This window comes from Genypterus blacodes, unplaced genomic scaffold (assembly GCF_046128005.1).
Source record: "Genypterus blacodes isolate CSIRO-AG114 ecotype Tasmania unplaced genomic scaffold, CSIRO-AGI_Gbla_v1 ptg000052l_1, whole genome shotgun sequence".
NCBI classification, from domain to species: domain Eukaryota; kingdom Metazoa; phylum Chordata; class Actinopteri; order Ophidiiformes; family Ophidiidae; genus Genypterus; species Genypterus blacodes.
The window spans coordinates 3629-21187 of record NW_027466864.1 but is presented as its reverse complement, the minus strand read 5'-3'; the positions used below and the strand labels follow the sequence as shown (position 1 = coordinate 21187).

Below are 17559 nucleotides of genomic sequence, written 5' to 3'. Positions count from 1 at the left end.
TTGATACAAGTAGAATATTGATACAAATCGGGGTGGGGAAATTACAGCATTAAACGGACAAAATCAGATGAAGAAATGCCACACTATTGTTGAATGGTCACACACTGAGCCTGCATGCGATAGTTTGGAATATGAACACAGAGAGATGCTAATATATTGTTTGAGACTGAACACTTCCAGAAATGTTAATCTTAAATCTTTTTCTTTGCTTACAGCAAGCTATGTGCAATGCAACTTTAAGCCTTGCACGTTCACCATTAGCATGACTGATAATCCAAAGGGTGTGACACAAGAGAACAGAGATGGTGTTACAAAGTTTCAAAGACTCATTCTTTTTTTTTTGTGCACATCCTAAATTTATTATTAACACATATTAGCTTTGTTCAAAAATCCACTGAGGACATGTAGGGTCACTGAATCATTTCCTGTTGGAAGGTACTGCAAACTGGATTTAATTTTGTGAAATCTCAGTGATATACCACCATCTAGTGGAAAAAACGACATCACTGATGCTATCCTGGACTCTGCGTCCACACTACTGTGCCATGTTCTCACAACCTCCAGCGGCCTTGGCTTCCTGCTGTTTCAACAACAATAATAATCTTCTCTCTAGCTCTCTCTTTTCCCCCTCGTTCGATATTCTTAATTAATTAAGTGTGAGCCCAGTGGACAAATTAGGAATAGCAGTTTCTTTTATTGAAAATTTGCTGTAAATGTCTTACAATTTTCACACTTCGCAAAGTTTTCCCAACAGCCGGATTGGACCTTTTAGCGGGCCAGTTTTGGCCTGCAGGCCATATGTTTGACACCCCCGTGGAGTATGGGTATTTCCTTGCTCCCCACATTACACTTAACTGACTTTATTGATCCTCATTGATGAACACATGTACACCTGGTTAGTGAAATATTCAGTCAGCACTGTGCTACTTTCTTTAATTAGTGTCTTCCTTAAAAACATTCCTCAATGACCGGACAACAACATACTTGTTTTATAGCAATGCATTAATGTTTTATTGTAATTACAAAACAGAATATATCAGTCCCTTATTTGTACAAAAATACCTGAAAAGGTTCCAATTAAGATTTATAAGCCATTCAAATATTTACAGATTGAAGCAAAGCACATTATGAATACAGAAGCTTTCTCTTACAAAAAGAGATAACATGTTACCGTTTTCTTTTTTGCATTCCCTGAAATACTTAATAGTTTATATTTTATATATAGATATAGTTTTACTTTACTCATTTGTACAGCCACGGTATCTTGCATTGTGACATTGTAATGAAAATTAACAAAAGGTGACGTATCGATCTTTCCATACTTGCAGGGTCGGGGCTAATTTACTTTGTCAAATGTCATCAAATAGTTTTTAAAATGTAAGTGGGTGTGTGAATCTCAATGACGTACATGAATGTAAATGTGTAGAGAAATGGGAGTCATCGTTGGCACCAAACTGACAACGAGTCTGCTGTCTCTCACATCACCATCCAGCTTGCTTTAGGACATTTGTCAAATAAACAACAGACCGCAAAACCCTCAGATAGACTGGATCTGACCGGCCAGTAGTTTGCCATTGCCCCAAGTCAACCCTGAGGCAAGTGACAAGTGTGAATGCCCAAATGCCCCAATCATTACTCCATAAGTAAGACGCTGCAGATGTGATAATCTGCAAATACATACTCAAACGTGCAAGTGACCGCACCTCACTTGTTCACATCTGCTACCATTCACTAGTCAGAAGGAAAGGAATTGTGGGGCTTGGAGGATGAGTGCAGAGTCTGTGGTCTGAACTGGAATCTCAAGGGAGTGTTTTTTTTTTTTTAAACTAGCTAGCATCAACAATTTAGTGACATCCCAACAGCTTATGATGACTTTCAGCGTCTACTCATTGACTTTATGAATTTTATGATCAAGCTTCCTGCAGATATCCACATATCATATATCAGTGTGATCATTACATTACAAAATGCCTACAAATTAAAAATTCTACATTCTTGCAAATGAAGAAAAAACTACTTACTAAATTAAGTTTCTTCATTCTGTTAAAAAGATGTTGATGCGGTATTTATAGAGACCAGTAACCCAGGTAACAATGTCGCACTGCTATTACATGGAATTATGAATCTCTGTGCATTACAGTTTGAAGGGTCTAAATTTGTACAGCGGACTTTGTGGAGATACACTGTGTGTGTATGCCTGAAGATTTTCTGTGTAGACGTATATCTTGAAAGTAATATTTTTCCCTAAAGGTACATTTCTAGGACTCTCTCTCGTCAAGGCATTTAGACTTTTAGTGAAAACGGTGGCAAAGAAAGAATTGGAGATTGTAATTACTAAAATAAAGTGTTTTAAAGAATCTGGATGAATGTAATAATACTTTAATAAAAAAAAAGTCATAATTGATGCTTTGGGAAACCCAGGTATGTTTGTTTTTCCATTTCATAACATTTCATCTGCCATTTACTGGAATGACAACTTAAACATGAGCTCACCAATGTGCTTTAGAACATTTTCATGACAAATGTTGACGAAATTATTTTTCAAATGATCAAACTTGAAAAAACAAATAAAGAAAAGCAAAATACATCAATAGATGCTATGTCATTACATTAAATCACACTGGTCATTTCATGATAATGATCAAAGAGAATGGTACAGAACAGCGCTGAGAAAAATCAAAAATGTTCAAGTAATCACGTCCAGATAAATAAATACATTTTGCTGAAACAATACTTTAAAAATGATTGAGTCATTGCATCTTAGTTAAATAATGGTGACCATGCACAGAGTGTCTATATAGTGTGGCTATTTGTATCTCAGTTGATCAATATAGCTTAAGACAACCTGTAGTTACAGTAAAACATTAAAAATAAAATGATGGCTCTTCCGTGACGATACATCACAGGTAAATACATTTATACTCATCTGCTGGCTGGTGTCATAAAACAGGGAAATCTCCAAAACAAAGACAAAATTAAACTTTCAAGTTTGCAATTTGTGAATTTCAAGACTAGTCCTCGGATATATTCAAAGCCAAGACCCTCTCGATGAATTTGGACATTCCCATAAGATGGCAGGGGATTTTTGTTCTATTCTGTCAGACACGATTGATCAATCAATACTAAAACGTAGCAATTTGATCCATGTCAGTTTGGGACACATTGACAAAACGTTCCTCCAACATGGATAATTACAGGAGCTTCATCCCAGACGTGGCCATATCACAAATCCATCAAGTCTTTGTTTGATCTAGGCTGGCAATAGGTTACCTTTTTTTAAATCTAATTTTGTTGTGTCTAGGACAAAAAGTCATGAGTCTTGCCTCTCGTCCTCTGAAAAATGCCCCAGATGCAAGGACAAAAGGCAAGCTGTCTTTACTTTATAATACTCTGATGCGTAACGTCAACATGTTTCTCCTCCTTTAACATTTCTTCCACAGTAGCAGCTTCCTCCTGTTGGAGCTGTTTTTTGTCAGCGTGGTTTCCATTGCTTAAAATGATAATATTGTAAAGGAAGAGGTGCATGCAGTAGGCAGTAGGTGTTTGAGTTGTATTGTATGTTCACAAGTACTTCCGGGAAGAAAAGGCCGCATTATATGGAATGTATTGCAGAAAGTCTACTACAGGTGTGGAGCCGGCGCAGGATCAGGAGAACTATGATCCGCATTCCAAGCCACGTTTAAGCCAGTGCAGGCCTGAGGAGCTTTCACAGGAAAGGGGGCAACTTGTGGAACCAGGACAGAAAGTCATGGGTAAAAAGTTTCCGTTTCCTTTCAACAATGTTCTCCATGCGCTCCCACACTGGGCCAGGCTTCCTTAATCTTTCTGAACAGAGACAATAGATTTGGTTTCCTTTGATTTGTTGACTATGGTGTGAAGGAATTGCTAGTGGTTATCCTTCCCTGTGCTGTGTTGAGGTGAAAGACAGAAAAAAAAAAAAAAGAAGAGCTCTCGTGTGTGCCACTTAATCTTATCCAGCAGAGAGCGCTATGCCTTTGCTTGTGTTGCTCAGTGAAACACATCTACTTCAACCAGCTGCTCTACTTCAACCAGCTGCACTTCCCAATTGCCACACAAAAATAAACTGGTTTCCTTTCAGGTTTTAAGCTCAACAATTGCAAGAATGTGTACCTGGTCACAAAAGTCGTTCAGCTTTATTACTCGTTTCACCCTGAATAACCCCATGGTTTGATTTAATGCTTATTTATTTTGTGGCAATTGCATGGGCAGATGACCCATACTGTAAATAACCATACTGTAGAAACGAATACTTGAGGGAGCGTGCAATAGAAGAGTTACAATTGCAGAATCACTTTATTGTAGCCTAGGTGAATTCAATCAGCTACAAATGTCCAGAAAAAAGAAGATAAACTTTTAAAAACATTATTAAAGAGAATATTGGTGATAATACGTATCTGCAATGCATGGTTCAGTGAAAAAAACAAACCCTGTGTGGTCAGAGATGAGCAAATACATTTCTGTGAGAACAACACAGATCCTGTATTGTCCATCATGAAAAAAACAAACAGTTAAAATAGCATTTTTAATTTTTCCTCAGCCGTTTCCTCCAGAAAAAGAGGTTGAACAAGAACTTCTGATGTCCCAGAAACCCTTTTTCTGGTGCCTTCAAATCCCATCAATGGTTAATTCCGACATGTCCTTGCACGCCTTTGACACTGTAGGGTGGCGGTGGCACAGTTCAGCAATGTGACGGCAGACGAGTCGTGCACCGTCAAAGGCAACTCCCAGTTTGATGAGTGCAAAAGAAAGACAATCAACCCTCCGTCTTATGTTCTTTGAGGACGTTCGATGACGGACAAGACTACCGGTCTAGAGAGCAGAGTGGTCCACATGGAAGCCGGACCTGTCCTACTGATTGTCCAGTTGAAGATCAGTCTACACTTGATATGTGAGAAACTGTACTCGTAAAACCTTGAGGGTCACTGAGTCTAAGCTTATTGATGACTATGGGTAACAAGACGATTTCCGCGACAGCACTGACACAAACATTGGTGTTCATTTTCCTTTAAGCTTCTCTCTTCTCGTCCCAGGAACTTTGTGAGCGAGTTGTGCATCTGACTCCGGCCGCCATAATCCCAGAATCCGTGCCGATGAGCAGTAAACCCAACGAATCCAAACAAGTCGGCATGTCTCCGGCAGACTCACGACAGTATAAAAAACGACAACAAGAGAGTTAATTCACCAGCTTCTCAGAAAGATTAAAAAACAAAAAAAGGGCTGACCGAGAGAAAGGTTCTTTCTGTTTTGTTTTAGGCAGAGTCAGGTCTAGTGATGGGAGTCAGATGATCGGGTGTCATAAGGCCACGATGGTGCACGGATGTCTGAGTTTACAAGGCAGCACTCCTCTGTTGAGCTGGTAGAACTCCACCAGCTGAATCAGGTCAGTGAATTTGGTGGCGCCGTCATCAAGGCTGAAGAAGGCTTGGCCGTCCTCTTCACACTTCAAACGTCAAACAGTCACAAGCAATAGCAGAAAAGAAAAGAGAAGACGGGGAGAAAATGAGACACACAAATGTATCACCATGTTTTATAGAACTTACATTTTTGATTGATTTCCTATGTACTTTGGTGCCATTTTTTTCCAGTATCCTTTTAATTTGACAATCTAAAACACTCCTTTCCAAAACAGATGTCACTGCTTATTGTAGGCTGTATGTCATTAACACATCTCATAAGACCAACGCTTTTTAACAGCTGTCACGTCAACTACATGACATGCTGAAATGTTTGCTGCACGAGTAGGAAATCTATCTAAAAACATTTGGAGTGGAAAAGCAATAATGGGAAGAAGCATGGAATATGTACTCAGAGGGCACATGCTTGTCCTGGTCCTCAACTAACACATCGCCACATGTTTTCCATCTCTCCCTGCTCACCCTGGGTACACCTGATTTACCTACTCCTGACCAAGTAACTATTGATTGATTCGCTAAATCGGATGTGGAAGTGGCGAGATGAGGAAAATATGCAGCTAATCAATGTTGGCTGTCTTTATGGCATCCAGAACGTCAGTTAAAAAAAACAAAACAAAACCAAGTTACATACCGGTACTATCTTGAAATGTTTGATTTTCTGGTGATGGCACAATGTGAGCACAAACGCCTTGGGGTTACTCTGACTGACTCTCAGCAGAAACAACCTGTGTAAGAAGAGGGAGGAAAGACAATCTGAGATTAAATAAAGAAAACAAACCATACAGAACATCAAACGGTCATGGATGCAGTAGAGTAGAATGTGAGGTACACTATAGAGGAAAACACATTGTACTATGAATGAATGGGACTGGACTTATGATCCAGAATCATCGATGCACAGGACACATTCACATCCTGTCAGATATTTCAGTCTTCTTAACTACAAATTAGGAATTCTGCAGCGATTCTTACCCGTCCACTTGTCCCTGCTGGTGGATAATGCGATGAGACTCTTCTCTCGTTATCCTGCCGTGGAACCACAGCTGAGCTATATGGATAACTGCACCGCAAAAGGGTGAGGAAACACCGTCAGGCCATTGAAACAGAAAGGGTTGCGATTGTGACAGAAACCTAGCGTGAAGTTTCCAAGCGTGGTGCGTGTCATCGTTTACCTGAGCTTAGTGAGGAGTGGTGGTGTAGCGGACTGTGGGAGCCCAGCGTGTTCATTCGCTGACTCCTCTTCTGAGAGGGACGGCACACAGAGAAGACACAAGACAGATTAGTTCATGATCCGGCATACAGATGACAGTTTGTACTTCTGTCTAATCGATAGTTTAAGTGACTGACCATTGCCTTTTCTTTGCAACATTGAGATGGGAACATATAACTGAGCCAGTGTCTCACCCTCCATGCATGTCCCTCCTCCATGGCTGCACTCTGAGCTTCCACAGGGTTGTCAATCACCCTGCCTATCCTCCCTGAGAAATCCATTGCGACGAGGGAGTTCTCCGACACACTACGCTAGGGGGCGACAGAGAGACACAACATCGAATTGTGGACAACTGAGAAGTGCCAAGAAGGAGCAGCAGCAGCAGATGCATTTATGCTGAATAAGAACATAGGCAAGTTTGCTTAGAGACGTTTGAGCTGAATTTTAAAAAGGGAAACTTACCACAGGTGCCGAGAAATGTGAAAGTAAAGTCTTCCTTTGTTGAGGAATCTTATAATTCTGGTACAATACAATCCCGTACTGTGAAGAAAATGTAGATATCTGTCAGTCAAAACCAGCAAATTCTTTGATGATGCAAAAAAATTAAACAGAATTTTTACATTTTGTTGCCATGTGATCCTAACTGCACAAAATATGAGTTTCTGCATGTACCTTAAAAAGTCGGAAGGCCGTCATCCAACAGCTTCTGCTCTGTTCATCCTCTGCACAGAGAATCCTCAACTCCTTCATCTCCCCTCGGCCTTTATTGGGCTACCAATCAACATTTTTCAGTTAGAATCCAGATAATAAAATGTCGCCTATAAAACATCAACATGCCCAAATACCATCAGTGTCACCGTCTACACTGGCTGATTACAGTCTGGAACACACAGCCAACAGTAATAAAGCAGAACCTGTTTCAAATCGCCCCGAGCTTTCATTTTACATCGTTCATCCCGGCACTCTTCTCACGAGATAGAGAGCTGCACGGGATGTCACTGCAATGTCATGAGGGCCTGCCGTTACCTTACTGTCCATATCTGTCTGTCTCATATTTATATACATACATCAATAAATGATTAGTGCAGTTCTTTAGCTTCTCATCTTATGTTTGTCGTCTCACCTTGATGCAGAACTCGTATTCTGTGGGTGCAGCGTGTTGCTTTTTGCCCGTGGTGACAGTGAAGATGTTGCTGTCTTCTAGGTCTGCTAATAACTGTAGATGTCTGGGTTCCTGGAGAGGGAAATAATAAATCAGGACCTCACAGAGCAAACACAGCCTGGAGGTGAACACAGGCAAGGACCATCAGCCAACTATAATGGGACCTTAGTCCTACTAGCCTCCTGTTAGTCCTATGACAACATGCACACAGATGACATGAAGAGTGATACTGTATATATGAGATACATTTAAAAAAAGTGAAATTGCTGTTACCTTTGAGGTTCCTTTTGTAGAACAGTAGAGTCCAGAGCGCCGCAGGAACATCAGGACCTTCTTCCATGACTTCCTGCCCACTTCCTTCACGTACAGATAACCCTGGATCTCTGGACAGCTACTGGATGCTAGGAAGTTCTGCAGGAGGGAGTGTGGAAGAGTGAAAAGCTGCGTTTTCGTACAATATCCAATCACTGTAATCCGACTAAACTACAGACATTCTAAAACCAACAGCAGTAATCTCCGAGGTTTGCAGGATGTAGGAATTGGACGACAGATGGAATAATCCCAAACACCAATATAAGATCTCTTGGTTTGATCTCTTGCCTTGTATATTCAAAAGCTCAGCGCACAGAGTTTCAAATTCGCTCAGTCGCTCAGTGTAGACAGTGTGGATATTCCATTCTCCGCCTGGGCTTAGTCAGCATCAAGGTTCTTTAAGCTCAGCAGAACTGCGGTGGCAAACATCTGAAGCCCTTAAAACTGCAAACCGGGGATTCTGTTACCGGTTTCACAATCAGACAGTGAAAGCTGTAACGGACACCCGTTTGTGGCGGTAACGCTGTCATCCAGTGCTCCTCACGCCCGACGAGAGACCAACAGCTGATAGCGCTAATGAAAAGCAGCCGGGATTCATAGAAACCATATTAGACGCGAGGAGGCCGGGCAGGCACTGGGCTGCTGTCTGAGAAATTACAGGGCGTAGCGCATCGATGCAAGATGAGGGCCGACAGACTCCTGACACTGGCATATGCATATGTACCGTATATGCATATTTGTGCTTTGAGCGTGGCCTGTCATTAGTCTTCTCATTTAAACACAGAGGAGAGAAAACAAACCCCCAAGCCTCTTATGCAATGTTAGTCTACCATGACAAATACATACGTGTTGACTCAACATACAGCGCATTCCTGCTGGGTACTCATAAAGCCTAAATCGTCTCACGGGCGTCTGAAGTACACTATTAATAACGTGCTTGTTTCGGCTGGTTTGAGCTGTCACACAAGTACACGTTTGGAGATTGTGGTCTTCATGTTTCACAGAAATATCACACGGCCAAGTGGCAGGTTAAGTTATTAGAGCTGATTTGGAATCTGTGGCTTGTGGCTGGAAGGTAAACTGTTCCAGAGCGCTCTCCAATATTTAAAGCACATGTTTCCCCCGTGTTTTGGAAACTGCCTCCAACGGGCCTCACGCATGAAGATTTTCCTAAATTTAGTGGAATGCAGTCACACGCAACATTCATTCAAGAAGCTGTAATAGTGCATAATAGTGAATATGGCCAACACCTGCTCCAGCTCGGTGTAGAATGTGTGTCTGGCTTAGTCAGTGGTGGGACTGTTTGCAAAGATCTAAATTAAGAAAAAAAGGAGGTTTAAAATGAGCCAAACACTGGATTCCTGACACAATTCTGGTTCGCTCCTCTATTGACTCGACTATGTGGAGCATAACAGAATAAGATCTGTATGCTCAGCAGAAGAGTTAAAAGCATTCTGTGAGTGGCAAGGATGAAGGGATGGATTCCGCTTGTGGTTGTGCCTCTCACAGCTCCATTACATGATACAGAGGAGAGCCAGACTGCGTGCAAACCCTCCATCCATTCAGACCAAAGCTCCTTCAAATCTTTCTGTCTGTCTCATCACAGGCCATTTTTTTCCAACCTTCACATCAGTACACAGCCCAAGGTGTCTAAGTCGCGTGACACGTGTGAGTTCATGCTGAGCAAACACACAGGAGGCATGTTCTATTTCTGACTAATTCCACCCATCATACATGTCAGGCTTGTGGTTTGTGTGCCAAGACAGTCGCGTGTCAACAGGAGATCAACAGTAGTTATTACTGCAGGCTCTGACGAGACACACTGTCTAAGGGTCAGGGGTGAGGTATGTCAGCTCGACTGTACATTGTGTCACGGGTTGTGGCTCCGAAGTAAAACACGGTGCGTGCATGTCAGGAAGGGGAGAAAAATAAACACAGAAGCGTGTGTATGACTTTGCATGCATGCATGTCTGTTCAAGTGTGTGCTGGCGCGCTGTGTGTACCTGCAGGAGCTGAGACGGTGGAATTGTACCATTGGTTTCCTGGCACCATGCAACCATGTGTTCTGGGAAAAATGTCTAGTGGAAGAAATAAAAAAAAAGTGGGAGAAGCATTGAGGAACTGAATATTAGTCAACTGTGGGTTAGGAAATCGTGACAGGAACAGGTGACAGGCGAGACTCATTATTGGCGTCACTGTCGTGACATGTCACTGACAAATAAAACAAAGACAGAGAGAAACTTTGTGAGGGCGTTCACATCAAATGTTCTGGAAATTAAACTGGTGACCTGCGAAGCCTAAAGCTGGCAAATACTGTACAGCCAGAGGTGCATTTTTACAGTCTACAGGTGCAAACATACAGTTGAGAGGGATGAGAAATGTTCTGTTAAAGCCATTACCAGGGGATTTCTGAAGAATTCATATTTGGCATAGTTCTTCCTGAAGAGGAATCGGCCGTCGCTATTCATAGTGGCCTGGACCTGAACCACCAGCTCATGGTCTTCTAGACAGCGTTCTGGGGGGAGACGGGGCGGGGAGGGACAAGAGGACACAGACAGGTCAATGCTTTCATTCTCTTCACAACTACAAGTGATTCATTCAGAACTAACATAATAAAAAACATATTAGACACGGAAAAGTAATACATGTCTGTGACCTAGTAAAAAACAGAAATGTAACTAAATCCTTCTTATTTTCATAATAACAGCGTGACCCTCGGTGCAGTATGTGACACATTTATTCATAAGAAAGAATCACAAAGGATCGACAAATACAACTAGACGGCATACTGTTGAAAGTGTTAGAATTAGACATTAAGTCCTGCAGAAGCTTAGAACAAGCACAAAAATGACATTATTTCATCTGTTGCTAAACAAAATAAACTTTCAATAGTTTACTTATGATCTCTTTTATACCCACACAATAAATGGTGGGGATAAGTGGAGTTATCTCACCACCTTGTTGATCATCTCTCACATTTCAAGAAAAATAAGTCGTTAAATGCCGAGTACATGACGCATGATGAAGTTGAAAATGAGTCAAACAAACCCTACATCGTCACCACATTCTTTATTCTGGCCTGTCTAAACGCCTGCGAGTGTGGATGTGTACGTGTGTGAATGCAGACTGGTTTCAGTGGGTTGTGCTCACTAAACCAGCTTTGACTGATGGAAATCCCATGCCGGAGTGTCCACCAGAGTCACAAAGATAAAGCCTTCTTCAGTGTATGCAACTAAGCACACCGTCATTAAGCGTCTCTCCCTATGGATTAGAATAAAAGATTTAGTGTGACCAGAGTGTGACCCTCTATGGATGAGGTCAGGGTCTGGTGATTTATGTCCTCTGTGATGACTCCGCAGCAGTGGAAGTCCTTTCTTTGCTCGTTTTAATGACCGACACTTTCTCTACAAAGCAAATGTACATTTTCTCACCTAAATATTCTTTTTAGTAGAAGATGCCATTATGACACACCCTTTATGTAAAGCGGAGACCAGGTTGCAGTAAGAATCTCGGGGCTCGCTCTCCCCTCCTCTTTATCTCTCTGTCACGATCTCTTCCTCACTGTCACGACTCTTAATTTTCTTCCCATTTCATTCTGTCGCCCGCTGATGAATCACTCACGCCTGTGACAGTGACTCACCCCAGCCTCACTACCTCACTGTCCCATAGCTATTAACCTTTGAAGCCTGACAAGCAGGGGTCAATGCCGTTTATCTGAAAGGGCCATCTCATCCCATTCAGTGGTGTATTAAGAGTGGGCGGCTCTGTGCGGGAACAGCGGCTCTTTTCAAACACACCATTGTTCAGGTCTCTCTGAGACTTCTATTCTGGTCAACCACCAAACCACTTGTGCACACATGAAGTGTAACAGTGCATACTGTATATGTGAAGTGCAGTCATTAAACATGCACACACCAGAGACATAAGCAGTGATCTCATACACTTCCACATCCCGTGCTGAAAAATGACTCTGCGCATGAACTCCAGATGTAGAGCTGCTTCAAACTACTTAACCACTGGGCGAGAATATATATTCTAATATATTTTGACAGTGGACATGCAGTACATTTGTACACAAATCCACACACCTACAAGTGTAGCAAAGTATAGTAAAGTGAAATTTGGATTTATTTTGAGTGACTAATCTATACAGACTCCACATTCTCGGCCAAAGCATGTGCACCAATGCACTAAAACAACACAGACAGACAGGCAGGCAGACATACACATTGCATAGAAGGAGACACCCACTCTAATGTTGACACGGAAGATATACTGTACGTGAGACTACACAAAATAACCTAAACGAAAACTACCATATCAGGAAAACAACACAGGTTAGTTATGATGCAGTCTGGGGAAGCCACCACAAAAATCATGCCGCTCACAGACACCGGAGTTCCACATTCAAGGCTGACCAATACAGTGCAGGAAACTAACATTGACCCTCATATTAACCCATTATATCATGTAATTTGCTGCATTACTGTGTCTACCCTATGTATGCAGTCTGTACTGTATACAGGCGCCCATTCTCACATACACACACACGCGCAGCTGCAGAAACACACAGCCACAAACCGGTTCGCCAGTGACAGAAGCGCAACCCATCAATTTTCGGAATAAGCACCATGCTGCTTTATCACATCTCATTTACTGAAACTGCTAAACATAAAATACGACAAGTAGTTATTCCAGACCTGAAAAGAACACAGTCGCTGCACAGGTCAAGTGCTATAATAGAATAAAGCCTCTCGCAGCCAAACATGATGTCATTCACAACAAACTGCATTTGGCAGCATTGTGCTGGCACGACTGATGAGAAATGTAATCAGATCGTGATGGATGAGGAAACATTATGTTAGCGATATGCGGAAACCTGTAGAAAATCTTTGAAGCTCAGGTCCAAAAGCTCCACTTTGCAGCTTTGTAATTTCTACAGCCACAACTTCATTCTTAGTAAAAAAACAACTAAATTAAATGTCAATTAAAAGAGACTTTGTTAGGCATATGTCTTGGTAGGCCGCGTCTGCATTGCTGTGCTTTGCTACAGGGCACAGTGTTATGTATAAAACTACACCCCCTTCTCTCCCACATCTGTTTAAATTGTACAGACATGAGCACAGAGCACAGGCCTAACTTGTCTTCCATAAGTGCTTTATAATCGCCCTCTCCTCAGGGGGAGGCTGGGTTTTGTAACGTTCAGCTGGCCACAGCTTTCCAAGCTCACTGCCATACAGTAAAGTCTAACACAAAATGAGGCCGACACAAATCCAAAGCACGATCACCTTTCTTCTTCTTCTTCTTCATATATCAACAGGTTGAAACGCTCTCATCAACTGCCGTACCTTTTTGGAATATCGTTTTACAGCCTCTTTGGCTCAAGTATGTCAAATACTGAGTTGCAACTCAACACTTGTGTCATTGAGATCTAAAGTAAGATGTGCTCCCTAATTATTACAGCCAAACTAAAACGTGACACTTGACTGACCTGGACGCGCTCGTCTCCATACATAACTTACTTTCTCACACTGCGTTAGTCCGATAGGTCTCTGCTTTGGTGCAAGGAGGGCTTCTATTTTGGGGAGGCTGGTGTAGGCTGTATTACCACTCCTGAACCAAGAGAGTCTCCGGTGTGAAATATGCCCTTTTAAGATCGTCATCAATCATCCATCACGTGCACTCTTCACCCCGGTGTGTCATTTATAGTGGTGGATCGATAACTTTACACCATCTGTGTGACTGCGGGGAGCAGAAGCTGGCAAAGGTTTCGGTTCAGTGTTCATCAGTTACGTCGCTATCCATCTTCCAATCCATAACCTTCACTCATCACCTTCTCCTCAGCTCCTCATCTGCTGGCTGCCACTTGCTGCCCTTTATGTAACTGTCACCGCCTCGACTTGCAGTGACATGAGCACACGAGCAAAGAATAACCCCAAAGTGTGTTTTGCTGGGGTTATTTGTGCGGGGCCAGTAACCTCCAGCCTCTGACACACTTTCTTAGTCCATCCACTGCATGAACCACCAACTGACAAGCCTCATGTCTTCCGTCTCAATGTTAATACATATTCTTTGAGCTTTAATAATAATCAATCATCACACTAAACAGACAAATGTTGTTCTATTCAGCTTTAATAAGTGTCCCAGGTAAAGATTCATACCTACTTACATGTGGCACACGACTACAAAACCCTTTGCTCCTCTCACTCTTTCTTCTTACCGACAGAATCAACCCCCATTCTTCCATCTGTCGTGGAGAAGCCAATGTTTCGCCGCCAACATGCAGACATGCAGCTCAGATAAGTTCCAACTGATTGTTCTTAATCTATAACTGTCTCCTCATTGATTAATTATCAGGCCATAAAGCAAGGGGGACTTCATGTGGAGTACAGGGACGGTGTCCATCACTGTATGTTCCCCTAACAAACCGATCGATACGCTTAACCTACATATTCTTCAATGACAAGAAGCTCAGTGTGCATGTCTGTCTCAATTTTCCATGAGATAGCATTACCCTGCCTCGTCTGATCTGCAACCTTTCACGCAGCCACCATGCCAGATCACTGGACATTATTTCTCTGTGAGTGCGTACACTGTGTAGTACAGTATGTGCATGCATTCATGTACATGCCTGCGTGACAAAATGTGCCCAAACCGTCTGTCTGCATGAGGATGCAGGCATGCATTCACGTGAATGCACCTGTGTGTCAGCGAATGTATTGCATGTATCAGGCTAACCAAAGGCCCGTGGGTTTTTGCATGGGCAAGTGTGTGTGTGCCTATTGCAGTGTATGGTTTTATGTGCATGTGAAGTAGTTTGGGCCTGCAGGGTATTGCCACTTACCCAGCCCCAACAGTGGGTGGTGTTCAACAAGTGCCCAACTGTTGTCGTCCACACAATGGCTTTTATAAACCAGGAGCTGGCACAGGTCTCTGGCCGTCATGTCAGCCGGGATCTCTACCACTTTACCCATGCCGTCCTCACTGAAGATCTTCACAATCTATGAGAAGAGAAAGAAAAGGATTCAGTTATGATGACACATGAATATGAAGGTTGTTTGATAAACTAGGAATGAGTTGTTTCAGTTATTCAGGACGTTTTCTCAAAATAACTCAAGAAGAATGACGGAGGAATAAGACATTTAAGTGTAAAGGATGAATCTGCTGAGATGGTTTAAATGTGGATTGTCATGAAAATCCCATGCAATTAAGTTATTTAACACAAACTAATTTTGAAAACTCAGCCCATTGGGAGGGTAAAGCCGGCAATTTTCTTCACAACACAAGCATAGCACCTATCATATAGCGCCCCATATGCTATTGCCTACACAGGCCTGTAATTATAGCACAATAGAAAAGAAGAGACGGTTAACACAATGTAGCAATTGTGGTGTTGGAAATCACAGCCAAGCTTTTCTTAAATCAACTTGTTGGTGTAATATATAGCTAAGAAAATATACAGCGGCGTCTTACAAGCATCTGGACCAGCGAGCACAAAGCATTACTGCCTATGCCAAACGGATATTACAGCTTAAGTGCTGCTTCCAGTTATAGTTGCAAATGTATATTTCATGTACAGATACCTTGCATACGTTTCTTTGGAATGTTTGCACGGTATCGCTGCATAAAACATGCAAGTTGTGTTTTCCATGAGTAAATGTGCTAAATGTGAATCAGTCATCAGGCTGTGGACGTATTGAGTTTCAGACTGAATGTGCTTTTGGTTGCATAATTGATTATCTTTTTTCAAATCCATGCATAACACCTGTTTCAATTCTGCCTTCCGTGATACGTGACAATCCACACGAATAAAATAGCGATGCAGCATCAATCTGTGTAGGTCGCAGGGTTATAATGTTGATATAGAACAACAATGCACAAAGGCACTGATCAGATATCTATGTTCTTCAGTACCAACAATCCAAAAGATATATTGCATGCATGTACGCATGTATATACACACACACGCACATACAGTATATACATAGAGATAGATGTACTGTATGTTAGTTCTTCCCCTTCACAGGACATTAAAATACAATAGTGAGTCTAACTTGCTGCATTTCCCCCCCAAGAGGACAACCGGGGCAAACAATTAGGAAAAATACTTTCTTTAAAAATGAAAAACAGCACTCGTGTGTCCAAGTATATCGATTAAACCTAAATAGTCCGACATTTCACAAGGAATCCATGTAGTGACATCCACAGGATACAGCTTTAATGGCCCACAGAGGAAGATAAAGCCGACTACTTAACCTGTACAGAAATCCAGTCTGTTCAGAGTCTGGAGGAATCCAGCCTTGTTACCCTACAGAGGCATCTGACCAAGTAAGCCTACACATGTAATGTATGCACACTTCCCACAGGATATGTCATAACAAAGCATTTCTGTTTGAGCTCACAACAGCAGCAGCAGCAGGGTTTGCACAGTATCAAGGCCTGGAGCACCGTGTCCATCCAAAAAGAGAAAAGGAAAAGCGAGAGAAGCCTCGGCCATTCATAGCTGCTGACATATTTGACTCTTCAGATTTTGGAGAAAGAGAAATAGTCCCCGACCGTTTAGGTATTTGTCCGTCCCCACAGTCTCCTCTCCCCTCTCCTGTGGCTAAATGAGACAAAAATGTGGTCTTAAAGCAAAGGAGAGAAGAGAGGAGAGGTGGATGGCAGCCGAGACAGAGGGAGAGACAAGCGACACAGAAAGAGAGCAGTCTTACCTCCACGGCCCGCAATAGGCAGCAGTCCGGGGAACACGAAGGCATTTTTGGAGCTCCCCACACATATACACACACACACACACACACACACACACACACACACACACACACCCCCCGACAGTCACTAAACAGAAAAATCAGGCTGTTCCGTCGTCTCTTTTCCCTCAGAAAGAAAGACTGATACAAATTGGGATGCCGGCAGTTGACAGTTCCAGTTGAAGCTACCTGTCACATAGCCTGTGGACTCGTCCTTCAGCTTTACTAGTCTTAAAAAACTGTGTGTGTGACCCGAAGCCAGCGGTCCTACAGCTCAGAGGACAGACACACAGAGACAGAGCGCAATCAGATGGCAGCAGGTACAGTAACAGTGGTTCCAGTGCCGGCTGAGTCTGACAACTATCTTTCTTTCTTTCTCTCTCTCTTTTGCTCTCTGTGTTCCTCTCCCTCACTCCCTCCCTCCCTCTCTCTCACTCTATCCCTCCCTCTCTCTCGCAAAGGGTTACAGCCTCAGCCACGGGCTCCAAGGCACACTGAATCAAACCACACGCTCACCGACCAATCATAAGGCTGCAGCAGGCTGATGTAATCATTCCCACACAGTCCTAGGAGCACACACACACACACACTCATGAACACACACTCACTCTCTCTCTTGCACACACACTCTCAGAGGTACACACACACTCAGTAGACACAGACTCAGGAGACACACACACACACACACAC

General features: G+C 42.6%; 1 protein-coding gene across 2 annotated transcripts; it reads right to left on the bottom strand.

Moving 5' to 3' along the window:
- Positions 1-1785: 1785 nt before the first annotated feature.
- LOC143000859 (growth factor receptor-bound protein 10-like) lies at positions 1786-17276 on the bottom strand. 2 transcript variants are annotated; one of them, XM_076150317.1, is made up of 14 exons: positions 16917-17275; positions 16834-16886; positions 14964-15120; positions 10519-10634; positions 10123-10197; positions 8081-8218; positions 7769-7879; positions 7318-7416; positions 7108-7185; positions 6840-6956; positions 6608-6677; positions 6408-6495; positions 6067-6160; positions 1786-5461 (listed from the first exon to the last, which is right to left on the bottom strand). In XM_076150317.1, exons 2-14 carry the CDS (start codon positions 16876-16878, stop codon positions 5315-5317), a joined length of 1335 nt encoding a protein of 444 aa, XP_076006432.1. In that variant the 5' UTR covers positions 16879-16886; positions 16917-17275; the 3' UTR covers positions 1786-5314. The 2 variants fall into 2 exon arrangements, with proteins under 2 accessions (XP_076006432.1, XP_076006433.1); XM_076150318.1 differs by having other exon boundaries at positions 6608-6674; positions 16834-17276.
- Between the last annotated feature and the right edge of the window lie 283 nt (positions 17277-17559).